Source organism: Papio anubis, chromosome 2 (genome assembly GCF_008728515.1).
Source record: "Papio anubis isolate 15944 chromosome 2, Panubis1.0, whole genome shotgun sequence".
NCBI lineage: Eukaryota > Metazoa > Chordata > Mammalia > Primates > Cercopithecidae > Papio > Papio anubis.
In genome coordinates this window covers 87,399,218-87,416,900 of record NC_044977.1, presented here as the reverse complement: position 1 = coordinate 87,416,900, position 17,683 = coordinate 87,399,218, and the positions used below count along the sequence as shown (strand labels likewise).

The following is a 17,683-nucleotide window of genomic DNA, read 5'->3' as shown; positions in this document are numbered from 1 at the left end:
CCCTCCTGTGCCAGGCCACAGGGAGGCAGTGGCAGTGGTGAACGGCACACTCCCTGCTCTCCAGGAGCTAAGTGCTCAGGCCCTTCACTCAGCTCTTCCGAGGCTTCTGACCCTCCCTTCCCCAAGAAGGCCTCGGAACAGTTTCATTTTTGTAATAGCAAAGTTATAAGGTTAGGCTAGAAGCATGTGTGCACTCTTAAAGATCAGAGAGCCCTCAGACACTGCCTGGTTCTATCCCCTTGTTCACAGACGGGGAAAGTGAGGCATAGGGGGAGCTGCTTTTCTTTGGAAACATAAAGAACAAAAAATACAGATGGGGGGAAAATAAAATACCAAGATAATAACAGTTGTATTAGAATGCTAGCATTATTTTTTCTATGTTCTTATTTTTTTCTAATGGGACTATATTTTATAATTAAAAGATAATTTTTGAAAAGATTAAAAAATACATTCAGTAATAGGTATATGGATATGAAATATATATGAAGAGAGAAACTACCACCTTCAGCAACTTAATAGTTGCCTTAAAATCTCATTTTTCTAATTAAAGCTGGGTACAAATAAACCAACACATATACATACAAAAACCAAATGTGCTTCCAGCCCCTTGCTGGCCCTCCACATTGAGCTCTGTCATAGGTAAACTGAAAAGACCAAAGTCTGACCAAACTCTCATACAAGCGCATTTTATTGTTTAAGAAAATAAATCCCAGTCAAGTGCAGTAGCTCACACCCGTAATCCCAGCACTTTGGGAGGCCGAGGTGGGCGGATCACGAGGTCAGGAGATCGAGACCATCCTGGCTAACACAGTGAAACCCCATCTCTACTAAAAATACAAAAAAATTAGCCAGGTGTGGTGGTGGCGCCTGTAGTCCCAGCTACTCGGGAGGCTGAGGCAGAAGAACCGCATGAACTCAGGAGGCGGAGCGTGCAGTGAGCTGAGATGGAGCCACTGCACTCCAGAGCCTGGGCGATGGAGCAAGTCTCCATCTCAAAAAAAAAAAAAAAAAAAGATAAAAATAGTTTTATGTAACTGATATAATACTTTTATAATAAACTCATAAAAATCATATAACATGGGGTTTTGGAGTTAGACCTGGATCCCAATTAAGCTGTTCCCTGTTACTACAAAACCCTAAAGAAGTTCTGCAACCTCACTGACTCTCAGTTTCCTCATCCATAATGAATGGGAATAATATCTTTCTTACAAGGCTGTGGAGAGATTTAAATTAGACCACCTAAGTAAAGCACAAAACTAAATAGACGTTGGTTTCGTTCTCTGTATTAAGCCCCCTCCTCCCATTTCTGAAGTTCTTCAGCCCCAGAGGCTCTAAACAGGTGATCTGGACCCAGGTAATTGGCAGTCCTATGAAATCCCCTTCTACTATGGTCTCCCGACCATTCAGAGTGACCGTCAACTTACCTTCTGTCAAAATCTGTTTCAAGAAAGACTGTTTGAAAAAACTCCAAGTCAGCTTAGCCTCTTTCCAGTTGATAAGTGCCTAGAAGAGAAAACAAAACAAAACAAAACAAAACATCACAGGCATTGCAAGTCTAAGAATGCAATGCTACATGAGAGGCAAATGCATTCTGATCCCTAAATCCCAACTTGGATAGTCTCCACTGAATCCTCATTCAATGCTAAGCACACAGAAGCCATCTCACAAACACTGGGGAAGAATTTACATTACTAAACACAAAGCCAAAGTCTGTAAGGGCCTGCCCAAGACTCATATACTGAGACCCCTAAAGAATTGCTGCTGTCCCTTGGGGGCCCACACAGTACACTGTCCACAGATAACACATACAGCTCACAGTTTGTTCTTTCCTTAAAAACTGTCTAAAGCATGCCAGGCTGCAGAACAAATTCTGCTCCATATACTGCACATTGTAATGCTATGTTCAGCCATCCAGGGCCATTTTACACAAAGTATAGGAGGTGCCCCTCTGTATTTCAAAAGAAATTTAGCTTTCACAGGTCAGGTAAATGACTCAGAATGGGTATGACAGAGGAATGGAGGAAATAAAATTTCTTTTTTTTTTTTTTTTTTTTGAGACAGAGTCTCACTCTGTTGCCAGGCTGGAGTGCAAAGGCACGATCTTGGCTCACTGCAACCTCCGCCTCTCAGGTTCAAGTGATTCCCCTGCCTCAGCCTCCCGAGTAGCAGGGACTAGAGGCACGTGCCACCACGCTCAGCTAATTTTTTGTATTCTTAGTAGAGACGGGGTTTCACTATGTTGGCCAGGATGGTCTCGATCTCGCGACCTCATGATCCGCCCGCCTCAGCCTCTCAAAGTGCTAGGATTACAGGCGTGAGCCACAGCGCCCAGCCGAAAATAAAATTTCTGATATGACTCTTCTAAAACTCCAGGCCAGGTGAGGTGGCTCACGACTATAATCACAACACTTTGGGAGGCTGAGGTGGGTGGATCACTTGAGGCCAGAAGCTTGAGACCAGCCTGCAAAAAGGCAAAAACCCCATCTCCACTAAAAATACAAAAATGAGCTGGGCGTGGTGGTATGTGTCTGTAATCTTAACTACTTGGGAGGCTGCGGCACAAGAATCACTTGAACCTGGAAGACAGAGGTTGCAGTGAGCTGAGATGGCATCACTGCACTCCAGTCTGGGTGACAGAGCAAGAATCTGGCTCAAAAATAAATAAATAAATAAAACTCCCAGCAGGCACCAAATGGCCCATTTCCCAAGGACAAAGAAACAGGTAGGGTACAGGTCAACCTGTTAAGAGACAGGTGGCTTCAAAGCCAGGGAGCTGAGCACAAAATGGAAGAGCAAGGCAGCCAGGGGGCTCAGTATCCTCCAACTCCTATTTTTCTACCTCCCACAGCTCTCTCTGGGGCCCCCTCCTCTATCTTGTAGGCACCCTGGGATCCCAGAATATTTAGACTAAGTGTTTGGCTTTCTGTTTCATTTTGTTTTAGAAACAGGGTCTCACTCTATCACCCAGGTTGGAATACAGTGGTGTGATCATAGCTCACTATAACCTCAAACTCCCAGGCTCAAGACATCTTCCCCCCTCAGCCTCCAGAATAGCTGGGACTACAGGTGTGTGCCACCATGCCTGGTTCATTTTTAAAATTTTTGTAGAGTGAGGGTCTTGCTGCATTGCCCAGGCTGGTCTCAAACTCCTGGCCTCAAGCAATCCTCCCACCTTGGCTCCCAAAGTACTGGGATTCCAGGTGTGAGCCACCATGCCTGGTTGACGTTAGGTTTTTAATCCTGGGGTACTTGCATTTTGAAAAGTTGTGATTATACAAAGTGATGACTTCTGAATGGTAGGATTTCAAAGGGCTTTTTGGAAGGGGAGGGCCAAGCCCACTCTACCCCTCCAAAAGGTTAGCCACAGCTCTGGAAGTGGGCCCAAGGCAGGCCTGAAACCTGTCTTAGTCATGTGGGCCCCTGTTCTGGGCACAAAGCCCATCCGTGAAGAGCAATGCTATCCAGTAGAAATGTAATGTTAAATTTTCTAGCAGCCACAGTGCACAGGAAAAAGAAACAAGTGAAATTAATTTTAATATATTTATTTAAGCAAAATATTATCATTTCAACAAGTAATCCATGTAAAAATATTTTTTTCGGCTGGGCATAGTGGCTCACACCTGTAATCCCAGCACTTTGGGAGATTGAGGCAGGTCGATCACGAGGTCAGGAGATCGAGACCATCCTGGCTAACACGGTGAGACCCCGTCTATACTAAAAATACAAAAAATTAGCCGGGTGTGGTGGCGGGCGCCTGTAGTCCCATTTTACTCAGGAGGCTGAGGCAGGATAATGGCATGAACTCGGGAGGTGGAGCTTGCAGTCAACTGAGATCATGCCACTGCACTCCAGCCTGGGTGACAGAGCGAGACTCTGTCTCAAAAAAATAAAAAAAGTAAAATAAATTAATAAAACAAATAAAAATTTTTTTCATATTAAGACTTTGAAATCCAACATGTATTTTGCATTTATGACTCATCTCAATTCAGACTAGCTACATTCCAGAATGCTCTATAGCCACATGTGGCTGGTGGCTACTATTTAGGACAGGGCAAGTCTAGAGCACCTCTGAAAGCAAGGATCACTTCTAGCCCCCATTCTCTTTACCCCTTGGTTTCTGAGCCTTTTTTCCAGACACAGGGAGCACAAGTGTGAATCCTCCCAAATAGTGCTGCCCTCAGGGAATCACAGACCCTAGAGCAGATGCCAGGATATCTCTTTAGCTCAGGAGTAAATCTTCCCTGATGAGAAGGAAATTGGGCCACAAGATGCTTAAAACAGGCCATCTTCCTTTTCCCCAGAACAAAGAGCACCAGACAACTTCCCACCACTAGGGGGCACTGGGGACCATATCATCTTCAGACTTGGATTCTGGCCACAGCCCACTTCAGCACCTTCTCTCTCTCACACTGCTTCTCACCCCTTGCCATACTGTGGTGGTCCTCCCAGGGGTCAGCAAAGCAGGACCTGTCTTCTTTTAAAAGGAAACAAAGGCTGCTGTTTGTCATGAGGCTCTCGTGACGCCTGCTTGCTGCAGGTTGTGAATGGATTTGGGAAGATGATTGAGCTCTTTAAAGACAAAGTTCTTTGGGAGAATGAAATCATGATGGTGTACCTAAGCTGAGAGCTCATCCTTGATTTTCCTAATGCCTTTGGTTTAAATGGGCTTGTGGTTCAGAAGAATGGCGACACCACTTACTAAAGTGCTCATTAAGGACACAGAGGCAGGAAATCCAATCTGGGATGTGGCTTCTCCAGGCAGGGGCTGAGTGGTGGGAGAGAGGAAGCATGTGGTGGACTTTTACCATTCTATTCAGAATGGAGGTGTCACTTCGGGCAGTCAAAAGAGGCCTATTTCACAATAGCTGGGTTGGTACTGATGAGCTGATCTAAATAGCCGGGAATTTCCCCGGAATACCCTGACCAACAAGCCATTCCACTGCCTCAGAGTAATAATGGAGAAACGGCTGCTGGGGTGGTCAAAGGTGACGGACGGTAACTCAGGGAAGGTCCGGAATCAGAACTCAGAGGCTCATCACACTTTCACCTGAGTCACTCGTCCACTTCCCAAACTCTTCTGACTCAGGATGATCTGATCAGCCACATCCTTACCACAATGACAAGAGTCACTAGGGAGTGTGAGGCTACCATCCCGTCCACTGCCCTCCATCACCTCCTCCACCCTACACAGCACTCCTTCCTCTCCCTCTTGCTCCACCTCTCCCAGTCACTCTGGGGCTATCGATGCTGCCCCAGCTTCACCCATTTTCCCACTTTCATCCATCCTTCCCCTGTCCTTACTCCTCACCCGGACAATTGCCACAGGCTCCCAGTGAGCTTTTTTGCTTCTTACTCTTTCTCTAGCCTATCTTTCTCATTGCAGCTTCAGGCTTTGGAGTCAAGTTTGGAGACTGGGGCTCGACCTGCAGCTCCTTGAGTTATTAGTGTAAATGTCGCCGTGAACAAGATACTTAACTTTGCTAAGCCTTGGCTTTCTCATCTGCAAAATGGGATAAGAAGTTCTGTCTCATGGAGCCACTATGAGGATTGAATGAAAAAAAATAAGACACTATAACTGTAAGAGACGGCAAGCTCCTCAATACAGACAGTTTGATCATGGTGCTGTTCAAAAACCTTTCAGGGGCTCCACTGCCCCTGAATTAAACCCAAGCTCCATAGCACGGAGGCCACTGCCAACTGACCCTAGCCTGGCAGCCAGGTTTACTCTCCTTCATAACTTCCTGCCACTTTTTCCTTTCTCTCCCTTCCCCCATAGTCCAGCCAACCTAAGTACCCCAGGCATCTCTACGTTCCCAATTCCAACAGAGTGATGGGCAGATAACAAGCACTGAGCAAATTTTCCTTCTGTGGTCACGAATGCCCATCTCTACCACACATATACATTTAACCTCTGCCCACCCACATGTCAAAGTCCAGCAAAAAAGAAGCTTCCTCCATGAAGCCTTCCTTGAAGTTCCTAGATGAAATTCAGCAGTACTTCCTCTGTGCTTCTATTTTGATAACACTAGATACACACAGTCCTGTAGCACAGTTGAGTACAGATCCTATCTCTCCATCACCATGCAAGTTCTGAGGGTAGGGGCCTCACTCAGGGCATCTGGTACAGTGCTTAACACATAATAAAGTTTAATACATGCTTGCTGAGTCAAATTCCTCAGCTTTACTTAAATATTAGCAAATCTCTTATCTTAAATCCCTCAGAAATGTCTATGAATATAAACGGAAGCCATTATTTGAAGTACCATTATTATAAGGTTACATAAGTATCTTTAAAGAAGATGGAGTTCTACAAGAACGGGAAGGGAAATCTCACAATTAGGTCAAATTGATAATAAATATAATTATATGACCAGTTTCCATTAAGGAAGTCCCCAGTGCAGAAAGCTGCTCTGGGGAGTCAAGTCAGGCATGCTGCGCATGGTAAAGTCATACACTGCATGCATGCATTCAGAATCATCTCATTTCTTTTCTCTCTCTCTTTTTTTTGAGACAGGGTTTCACTCTGTCACCCAGGCTAAAGTGCAGTAGCATGAACACAGCTTACTGCAGCCTCAGCCTCCAGGGCTCAAGTGATCCTCCTGCTTCAACCCCCCGAATAGCTGGGATCACAGGCACGTGCCACCATGCCCAGCTAATTTTTACATTTTTTGTAGAGAGGGGTTCTTACCATGTTTCCCAGGCTGGTCTCAAACTCCTGGGCTCAAACAATCCTCCCACTTCAGTCTCCCAAAGTGCTGGGATTACAGGCTTGAGCCACCACACCCAGCTTCTTTTTTTCTTTTCTTTTCTTTCTTTCTTTCTTTTTTTTTTTTTTTGAGACAGAGTCTTGCTCTGTTGCCCAGCCTGGAGTGCAGTGGCGTGATCTCAGCTCACCGCAACCTCCACCTCCTGGGTTCAAGCAGTTTTCCTCCCTCAGCCTCCCAAGTAGCTGGGATTACAGGCGCATGCCACCACGCCCAGCTAACTGTTTTATATTTTTAGTAGAGACGGGGTTTGACCATGTGGGCCAGGCTGGTTTCAAACTCCTGACCTCAAGTGATCCGCCCGCTCAGTCTCCCAAAGTGCTGGGATTACAGGTGTGAGCCACCGCGCCTGGCCTTCTTTTTAAAATAACAAACCTGAATTATGAATTGTTCCACCTGGAACTTCCTAATCTTGATGTAAATAATAACTACTATGGGCAATAAGCCAATTTCTTTTTTTTTTTTTTTTTGAGACGTAGTCTCGCTCTGTCGCCCAGGCTGGAGTGCAGTGGCCGGATCTCAGCTCACTGCAAGCTCCGCCTCCCGGGTTCACGCCATTCTCCGGCCTCAGCCTCCCGAGTAGCTGGGACTACAGGCGCTGCCACCTTGCCCGGCTATTTTTTGTATTTCTTAGTAGAGACGGGGTTTCACCGTGTTAGCCAGGATGGTCTCGATCTCCTGACCTCGTGATCCGCCCATCTCGGCCTCCCAAAGTGCTGGGATTACAGGCTTGAGCCACCGCGCCCGGCCGCCAATTTCTTTTGGAAGGCTACATAACATAGGGGTAAACCACAGCCTAAAGCTAGTCCCCAGCAAAAGGTGGAGAGAAATGGGTTCAAAACCAGCTATGTGATTTTGGCTCAGTCACCTAACTCCTCTGAACCTCAGTTTTCTTGTCTATAAAATGGAGCTAACAGTATTTATCTCATACGTTACTATGAAAATTAAACACAAAATCCATGTAAAGTGCTTAATGTAGTGCATGGTACAGAACATGCAGTCAATGGTAGTTACTGTAAATGGCTCTTTGTCAAGGTTCAAATACCTTCATGGAACTCCTGAAGTCTTCAGAGGGGCCTCACAGTTATGCAGGCCAACAATCTCACTTTAAAAATGAAGACCCTGAGGTCTGGGGGGAGTCCCACAGGCTTCAGATCTGTATCAGGTGCCTCTCAAGCCCTCAGAAACCTCCCTGAGGCCCAGGAATCACCTCTCCTACATGTCTGTATCCCTGATGGCACCAAGCATGGCGCCATGTTCTTATTGTATGTCAGTGGAAACAGTATCACTATGTGTCACAGGTACACACAGCCTTCTCATGATCAGGGCTTGGGTCCTTGCAGTCTGGGCATGGGTACTTTCAGGGCATATTGCCAGATTAAACCGCTGAGCTCCCACACCAATACCATCAGAGCTGCCTGGCTAGGGTGTCCTTGTGGAGCCAGCTCTGCTCTCAGGGCATCAGTGTGATGGTGGTGATATCAGCTGTCACTTAAGGATACCCACTTGTGCCAGGCCACAATGTTAAGACCTTACATGCCCGAACTCATCAGGCCCTCACAACAGCCTTAGGAAGGAGGTACTATTATTATCCCCATTTGACAGATAAAGAAACTAAGCTTAGAGTTCTGAGCCCATCACAGATTTTAATTATTTAGTTATTTATTTGAGACAGGGTCTCACTTTGTTGCCCAGGCTGGAGTGCAGTGGCACAATCATGGCTCACTGCAGCCTTGACCTAGGCTCAAGTGACCCTCCCACCTCAGCCTCCTGAGTAGCTGGGACTAAAGGTGCACAACACTACACCTGGCTAATTAAAAAACTTTTTTTTTTTTTTTTTTTTTTTTTTTGTAGAGACAGTCTTGCCATGTTGCTCAGGCTGGCCACCACAGAGTTTAATAAACACTTGGCAGACTCTTTTCTTTACCTTCTCTCTTTGCTTATACTAATGGTTCAAATGTTCCTTCCCAAAATCCTGCTGGGGCACAAGGACAGGCCCAGTATGAAAATCTGCCAGGCTTGGTACAGGTGGGCACCAGGGGGCAGTCAGGGGAAGAAGAACTCTTCTGCACTCTCAGACCTAGGTGGCAGAAGCTCTAGGCAAGAGAAGCGATCCTGAGTCCTAACCATCTAAGCCTGTAAATGAGGCACAGAGGTATCCAAAAGTGTCCTGTTGGTTTAGGTTACAGGTGAAATCTAGCTGAGCAGAATGGAGAACTCTTATCTCACAAATGAGAACACATCTGGCTTTGATACATAAGATCTAGTTTTTCTTTCTTTTTTTTTTTTTGAGATGGAGTCTTGCTCTGTTGCCCAGGCTGGAGCGCAGTGGTGTGATCTCAGCTCACTGCAACTGAGAGGTGACAACGTGCTAGCAGCCCTCGCTCTCGGCACCTCCTCAGCCTCGGCGTCTGCTCTGGCCGTGCCTGAGGAGCCCTTCAGCCTGCCACTGCACTATGGGAGCCCCTCTCTGGGCTGGCCAAGGCCGGAGCTGGCTCCCTCTGCTTGTGGGGAGGTGTGGAGGGAGAGGCAGGACTTGTGCAGGCAGGACTTGTGGGCCAGTGCCAGTTCCGGGTGGGAGTGGTCTTGGCGGGGCCGCACTCAGAGCAGTTGGCTGGTGCCACCAGCCCCAGGCAGTGAGGGGCTTATCACCTGAGCCAGCAGCTGCGGAGGGTGCGCCAGGTCCCCCAGCACTGCTGGCCCACCTGCACGGCGCCTGAATTCTCCCCGGGCCTCAGCTGCCACTGGGGCAGGGCTCAGGACCTGCAGCCAACCATGCCTGAGCCCCACCCCCACCCCGCCATGGGCTCCCGAATGACCGGAGGCTCCCCAAGGGGCACCTGCCCCCTGCTCCAGGGCGCCTGGTCCCATCGACTGCCCAAGGCCTGAGGAGTGTGGGGCCTGGTGCTGCATCCACTAGGCGAAGCCAGCTGGGCTCCTGAGTCAGGTGGGGAGTTGGAGAACTTTTATGTTCAGCTGAAGGATTGTAGGTGCACCAATCAGTGTTCTGTGTCTAGCTCAAGGTTTGTAAACACACCAATCAGCACTCTGCGTCTAGCTCAAGGTTTGTGGATGCACCAATCGGCACTCTGTATCTAGCTAATCTGGTGGGGACTTGGAGAACTTTTACGGCTAGCTAGAGGATTGTAAATGCAACAATCAGCACTCCCTGTCTAGCTAAAAGATTGTAAATGCACCAATCAGCACTCTGTCTAGCTCAAGGTTTGTAAATGCATCAATCAGCACTCTGTGTCTAGCTCAAGGTTTGTAAACACACCAATGAGCACTCTGTGTCTAGCTAATCTAGTGGGGACTTGGAGAAGTTTTGTGTCTAGCTAAAGGATTGTAAATGTGCCAATCAGCACCCTGTCAAAACAGACCAATCAACTCTCTGTAAAATGGACCAATCAGCAGGATGTGGGTGGGGGGGGTCAGATAAGGGAATAAAAGCAGGCTGCGGGAGCCAGTAGTGGGAACCCACTCAGGTCCCCTGCCACACTGTGGAAGCTTTGTTCTTTTACTCTTTGCAATAAATCTTACTGCTGCTCACTCTTTGGGTCCACACCACCTTTATGAGCTGTAACACTCACCGTGAAGGTCTGCAGCTTCACTCCTGAGGCCAGTGAGACCATGAACCCGCCAGAAGGAATGAACAACTCCAGATGCGCTGCCTTTATGAACTGTAACACTCACCGCGAGGGTCCGCAGCTTCATTCTTGAAGTCAGCGAGACCAAGAACCCACCAATTCCAGACACACAACCATCAAGTGATCCTCCTGCCTCAGCCCCCATCCCGCCCCAGTAACTGGGATTACAGGCACGCACCACCATGCCCAGCTAATTTTTTTATTTTTTAGTAGAGATGGGGTTTCACCATGTTGGCCAGGCTGGTCTCGAACTCCTGACTTCAGGTGATCTGCCCACCTCAGCCTCCCAAAGTGCTGGGATTACAGGCATGAGCCACTGCGCCTGGCCCATAAGATCTAGTTTTTCTTGAAAAGTTGTATAACAGGATTCTGTAAATTCTGAGACTTAAGTCTCACATATTTTACTACTTTTTCAAGTATCACAAGAGGAATAAGGAGAAATCCAGCATATGCAGCCTTACCACAACCGAGTGCACTACATCTGGCAAGCAAACAAGCATGGAAAGGGGGGGGAAGCGCCCAGAATGGAGGAGCTCATGAAGTGGTCTTAGCAGAGACAACATGGCAACATCATCATGTGTGCAGCTCCAATGGCATGGGCAGGAGCACTGACCCCAAAAGAGCCAGAAAATGAAAGTCCAATGACCCGAGTGTGAAGGAATTGAGTAGAAAAGATTATGCTTCACTCCACATGTCAGCTGTAAAATCCACAGTGGTCTAGATAGGAAAGTGGATCATCTGAAAGACTAGCCTGACACTTAGAAAGAGACCATGTGGGGCCAGGCATGGTGGCTCATAATCCCAGCACTTTGGGAGGCCGACGTGGGAGGACTGGTTGAACTCAGGAGTTCAACACTAGCCTGGACAACATAGTGAGACCCTATCTCTACAAAAAAGAATTTTTTAATTAGCTGGGCATAGTGGCACATATCTGTAGTCCCAGCTACTTGGGAGACTGAGGCAGGAGGATCACTTGAGCCCAGCAGGTCAAGGCTGTAGTGAGCTATGATTACGCCACTCTGGGCAACAGAATGAGACACTGTCTCAAGGAGAAAAAAAAAAAAAAGACCATTTTGGGTTCATCCCTACTTTCTCAGAACTCTCAGCTATCTGTGCTAGAAGTCAACTGAGGAAGAAAACCAAAACCACAGCAGAATAGAGAGAGTGGAGCACAATGGTGGAACCTGTGCTCTGCTGGCATGTGAGGCCCTCCAGGCTCCTGTCCTCACTCTGACTCTCACCTAGGACAGGTATTTATTCTCTAAGCCTTAGTTTCTCAACCCTAAAATAGAAACAGAGTGTCAGCCTTTCAGAGTTGTTGTAAGCATTAAATAAGGCAGGTAAAGCATTCAGCATAGGGTCTAGCACAGTGGTTGTCAACTGGGGGTAATTTTGTCCCCTAGGGGACATTTGGCAACGTCTGGAGACATTTTGGGGTGCTCCACTGAGGAGCTACTGGCATCTAGTTGCTTGAGGTCAGAGATGCTGCTAAACATCCTACAACACACAGGACAGCCCCTGCAACAAAGAATTGAGCAACCCAAAATGTCCATAGTGCAAAGATTTAGAAACCCTGGCCTGGCACAGAGCTGGCACTCCATAAATATGAGCTATAAAATTCACTTATGATTATAACAATAAACCAGCTGCAGTTTCTTTCTCTCAAGGATAAGCAGCACCTATCATTAAAATAAGAGATAAAATGTATTACTTACTCCACTTCTTGTAATATTGGGTAACAGATCTGTTATTCTGGAGACAGGAAGAGTCTGAAGTTTGGTTGATTCTGGGGAACCCAGTAACTTTGTGAAATAAATAACATAGCAGAGCACCAGAACTGTGGTATAGAAAAGCTGAGAAAAAAAAATAAACTGTTTTAATAAAGGCATAATTAAGATATGCCTATAAATTTGATCTCAAAGGCCAATCAAGTAATAGAACTCTCTTGATTAACTGCACTTTCTATTCAGCAATGCCTTACCCTCTGGGAAATGGCACTATCCACTTAGACCCAACTTCACTTCAGCATCTACCTGCAAAGTGTTCCCAACACTTCACTTAACTGGGAGAACATAATTCTTCTCAGCAGGCACAATATAATTTCCGTAACAGATGTACACTAGCTCAATTACCACAGCAATGTCTGATACATTCTCAAAAGGTGTGTATTTGGCCAAAGGAACGGCTCTTCCACCTAGTCAGCACACTGCAAAGATCCATGTATCCTAACTGTGCTAATATCCAAGGACTTGTCATCATCAAGGACTGTGGGTTTTCCATAAACCCCGGAAACCTGTGCCATTAATGATTACAAAGCACAATTGAGCTGCTGACTCTCTCCTCTTCGCCAGGGCAAGAGCTACTACTGACGGGGGAGGAAAGGGTAGGGTGATAAGAAGGCCCAACCCTCCCTCCACCCATCCAGGACAAAAGAATGGCTTCTGGCCAGGAGCAGTCAGATGGGTTTTGTCTGCAGATTGAGGAGGAAAGTCCAAAAAAGCCCCTTTTTACAAGCTCCCTTCAACCCTCTTTCCCTCCTGAGAACAGCAGTGCACACTGGTTCAAGAAAGACTGGGACCTCCAGACTTGTTTTCAGCCTGGCAATATCAAGGCTGCTCCTGTAGTAAAGGCACAGGGCAAGGAAAAAGAAGAGTCTCAGTTTAGTAGGTGTGGGCCCTTCTGCTCTCCACTCCCAATCATACCTGAGATGGAGCCCATCATCCACCAGCCTTCTTCCTTCATGCTCCAAGCCCTTAAAACTCCAGCAGCAGTGCTGTGAGCCACGCACCTGATGCCAGTGTCCTCTGTGAGAAGTACCCTCTACATAAATCATTACTAAGAATCTTATCTTCCTAAACATTAATGAAAACTACAACTGCTTAGCACTGTAAAATGTTCTGGTAACTATCTGATCTTAAATTTCATTTTTAAAAATAGCACTTGTATTCTAGTTATATTTTTATTAGAACTAGAAATATGAACTAGAACTAGGAAATAATGAGATGGAAATGAAGCCTAAATTGCTAAAACTGAAAATATACCTATTCTGACTTGATTCATGCTCTCTGAATTATGTGAGATTTCAATATAAGTTTAAAACAGGCTTGGCAGAGTTTCCACCTATTCTGCAAAAACCTGATGGAAATCCAGGGAAAATAATACACATGCAATTTGATTCCCACCCCACCCCCCACTGCTTTTTTTCTCCTTTACAAAACTACCAGACAACCAAAGATCAGTTTGAAACAGGCTTGCCCACTGAATGTCTAAAAACGGTTTTTGATGCTTGACAATGAAGTCCAGTGTGTGGCCCTCACCAGGTCCCTAGAAACACCTACGGTCTCAGTGTATGGAACACAATGGACGTGGCAGCCAGAGTAGCAGTGCCAAGGCCACCCTTCTGGTGCTTCCACCTCCTGCACAGGCATGGGTACTGCAAATGCAAACCCCACAGCGGTGGGAACAAGAAGAAAAACCAGTTGGAGAAACAAAGATCATATAAAAAGTTTAAAGCCATGATTCTTACCTGGGCCAAAGAGAAAATGTACAATCCCCAGTGAGGCAACCACAGCACGAGAAAAGCTGTCAGAATGCTCTTAAGAATTACCGACAGGCTCTCAGCAATCACCTGCAAACATGTGGTTAAGGTGCAGTTTACAAACATTATCAAAAAGTCAAGACATAACGGAATGATAGACAGAAAATCTCAGGCAGTGGCTACTCTGGCTATGGGGACAGGGCACACAGCTGGACATAAGTATCAGTAACGTTTTACTTCTTGGGTAGGGTGGTGGGTTCATGGATCTTCCAGTATATTACGCCTTAAGATTTACATTATATATATATTCTTTTGTAATCTATTCTAAAAGATGAAGAGAGAAAAGTTAATATTAATATACAACTAAATACAGTCACTAGAAAAACCTGAAAAACCTTTACGGTTCTTCTACATTCTGACTTGAACTAATAAATTATTAGCAAACCTATTTTTTATTTATGGTCAAACAGAGGTGAACTTTAGCCTAGCCTATCTGACAAATTTCAAGTGGAAGAACTTAACTGACCATGTTAACTTAACTGACCATGTTAACCTTTTTCTAAATACATTTTTAGGTGCAAGTCTGGAAAAATCATTCTCTCCTATAAAAGCATTTTAAAAAAGCAACGCTTTTTCTTATTCTTCCCATTCCCCATTCACAGCAGAAGGCGCACTCACCTTGAGCTTCACAAACATATGTGCTTGTGCCAAGACCCAAAAGGGCTCTCCTAGAAGCTCCACCACTGCCGAGAGACCAAACAGCACCACTCCAGTTGCATAGTGAGGGACAACATGAGGATCAGGCACTTCAAGCAGCTGCAACCAGACCCAGCCCAGGAATAAGGACCAAAACACACCCAGGGGGACTCTGGAAGAGGAGAAAAAAATAATTCACTAAATTTGAAAATAAATAGAAATATCTATTAAAATAGTAACACTGAACAGAAAAAAAAAAGTTATAATACAAACAGCTCCCATTTATTTATTAAGATACTAACTACATGCCAGGCACTATGATTAACGCCCCTTATCTCACTGACACCTCACAATGATCCTCTGTCAGTATCTCCATTAAAAAAAAATGAGGAAACTGAGGCTGACAGGCACTGGGCAATTTGGCCAAGGTCATGAACAGCTAATCAAGAGCAGAAGCAAGACCCAATCTTGCTATAACTCCAAAGCCTACACTTCTATCCACTGGGTTACACATACTGACCCATAAGCAAAATTCCCAGAAAGAAAATGCCTGTTGTTGAGAATGACTGACAGACTGTATACAGCTGTTCCTTGCATCCCAAATAACAAACAGAGCAGTGCTCAGTATCCTTTCATATGTTTCACATGTGTGCCACGGGGCATTTAAGTATGCCTGGGTGGTTAACAGTTGTTCCTCTAATAAAATGAACACCTACCAGCCCTCACGACAGTCATTTCTGTGAGGCAAAAAGGAGTTATGCAAGGGCAGCATTGGGAAACAACCTCAATCCCCAGCCCTCCCTGCAGGGACATAGCTGGAGAAAAGCCATTGCAATTTCAAGCTAATGTACTTGATCTTCAAGAATATCCTAAAAGACTCAGAACTGAAGTCATATAACAAAATGGAAGAAAAATGTAATGAACCCATAAGAGGCTTTCAAGAAATACTAAATCTAAGTGGCTGTTAAAAGCTCAAAAGATATTATAGAGCAAAAAGATTAGGAATAAAAAAGATGGCACAGGCCAAGTGGAGCCCACAGTGGTGATCAGAAACAGCAAGAAACCACCTCCAAAGAGGATGAAACCAGGGCTAGAAACCTGGCCCAGAAACCCCAACCTAGAACCTCTTCCTGGCTCCTGGACATCCAGAGAGAAAATGAGCCAAGAAGTTCCTTTGACACAAACACTCTCCCCTTCTTGTCCTATGCCTGCTCCCAGAAACCCATGGCGAAGCTGAATCTGGAGGCAATTTAGCTTTAGGCACGTGTTACTGTTTCACTTCCAATGCTCACTACACCTGCCTTCCTGAAATGTGTCTCCTGCCAAAGCACAACTCACGTTAGCCACAGCAGGTTGACGGTCTGGCTCCAATCTCGCTGGGTGACCCCACTGAGACATGCTCTGCGGAAGGCCTCTCTGGCCAGGAAGAGGGTGGTTGAGTAAAGCAGCGTTAGTCTGTAAATGAAAGGCAGAAATCAATAAGGTCTCGAGTTTTTTCACAGAGAGAACTTCTGGGATATTTCCAGCAACAGGGAGGAGATAAAGTCTTGGTCATAAACCACTGATGGTGACATGGAGGGCAGTGGGCTCTTACAGGACCCCCTACTGGTCTGATCCATGAGAACTACTGAGTTAGGAACCAAACGAAAGATACCTGAGGGTGTGTGCCTACAGTTATATGAAGGATAGAAACTGCTGCAGTGGTCTCAAAAGCCTGTAGCCTTCATAGCTACAGGAAGAGGTGTGGCCATGACCACAAGGACGAGAAGATAATAAGATTATAACCCCACCCTTCTTGGTCACGCGGACACGAGTGACCGATAGCCCCTTTGAGAAAAGCTGAGCCTCTACCAAGTGGAGGCTCTGGCCAAAAGAATCACAAGACAGACAATAAGGCTGGCAACCATTACAGAGGCTGCTGCAACCCAGATCAGCAAGGCTTGCCTGGGCACCTCCCAGATGGGCAGCACCTAGGTGAGCCTTCCTGCACCTTAGTGAGGAGTAGCTGAGATTTCCCTCCTCAATAGGCAGCAGCCTGGGTGAAGCCAGAGTGGGGATGGCCCAGGGTGAAGGTCTCTGGGGTTGTCCAAGGATTATCCTGCTACCCAGTGCCTCTGTGGAGCATTGCAAATAAGGAGATGGAACCGAACCTTAAGCAGGGGTGCAGGGCAGGCCAGACAAGGGCTGTCAAAGTAGGGACCTGCCAATCTCAGGACGCCTGCCTAGGGAGAAAAATCTGAGCCCCTAGGAGGATTTGCCCCCTTGCTTTCTGCTTTTAAAAAAGTATTTCTTAGGGCCAAGTGCCTATATTTCTCAGGCTCATGCCTATAATCCCAGCACTTTGGGAGACTAAGATGGGAGGATTGCTTGAGCCCAGGAGTTCGAGACCAGCCTGGGCAACACAGTAAGACCTCATCTCTACAAAAAATAAAAAAAATTAGCCAGGTGTGGTGGTGCACACCTGTAGTCCCAGCTGCTCAGGAGGCTGACATGGGAGCATCGCTTGAGCCCAAGAGGTCAAGGCTGCAGTGAGCCATGATGGTGCCACTGCACTCCAGCCTGGGTGACAGGGCAAAAGGAAGAAGAACAAGAACAAGAAGACGACGAAGAGGAAGATGAAGAGGAGGAAGAGGAAGAAGAAGAGGAAGGAGAAGAAGGAGAAGGAGAAGGAGGAGGAGAAGGAGAAGAAGGAGAAGAGGAGGAAGAGGAGGAAGAGGAAGCGGAAGAGGAAGGAGGAAGGGAAGGGGGAAGAGGAAGAAGGAAGAAGAGGAAGCAGAAGAGGAAGAAGGAAGAAGAGGAAGCGGAAGAAGAGGAAGAGGAAGAAGGAAGAAGAGGAAGAGGAAGGAGGAAGAGGAAGCGGAAGAAGAGGAAGTGGAAGAAGAAGATGAAGAAGGAAGAAGAGGAAGCAGAAGAAGAAGAAAGAAGAAGCAGCAGCAGTGGAAGAAGCAGCAGCGGAAGAAGCAGCAGCAGCAGCAGAAGCAGCAGCGGAAGAAGCAGCAGCAGCAGCAGAAGCAGCAGCGGAAGAAGCAGCAGCAGCA

The 17,683-nt window shown here is 46.4% G+C and overlaps 1 protein-coding gene across 3 annotated transcripts in view; it reads right to left on the bottom strand.

The window, feature by feature from the left end:
- RFT1 (RFT1 homolog) overlaps window positions 1-17,683 on the bottom strand; it is a 44,072-nt gene that overhangs the window by 20,241 nt on the left and 6,148 nt on the right. For 2 of the 3 annotated variants that reach the window (XM_003894296.4, XM_017955394.3), the window contains 5 exons: window positions 15,984-16,100; window positions 14,628-14,817; window positions 13,938-14,039; window positions 12,127-12,264; window positions 1,425-1,503 (listed from right to left, as the gene is read on the bottom strand). In XM_003894296.4, coding sequence (XP_003894345.2) covers window positions 1,425-1,503; window positions 12,127-12,264; window positions 13,938-14,039; window positions 14,628-14,817; window positions 15,984-16,100 — 626 coding nt within the window. The remainder of the gene's footprint in view (window positions 1-1,424; window positions 1,504-12,126; window positions 12,265-13,937; window positions 14,040-14,627; window positions 14,818-15,983; window positions 16,101-17,683) is intronic. The other variant, XM_021934325.2, reaches the window with a different exon arrangement.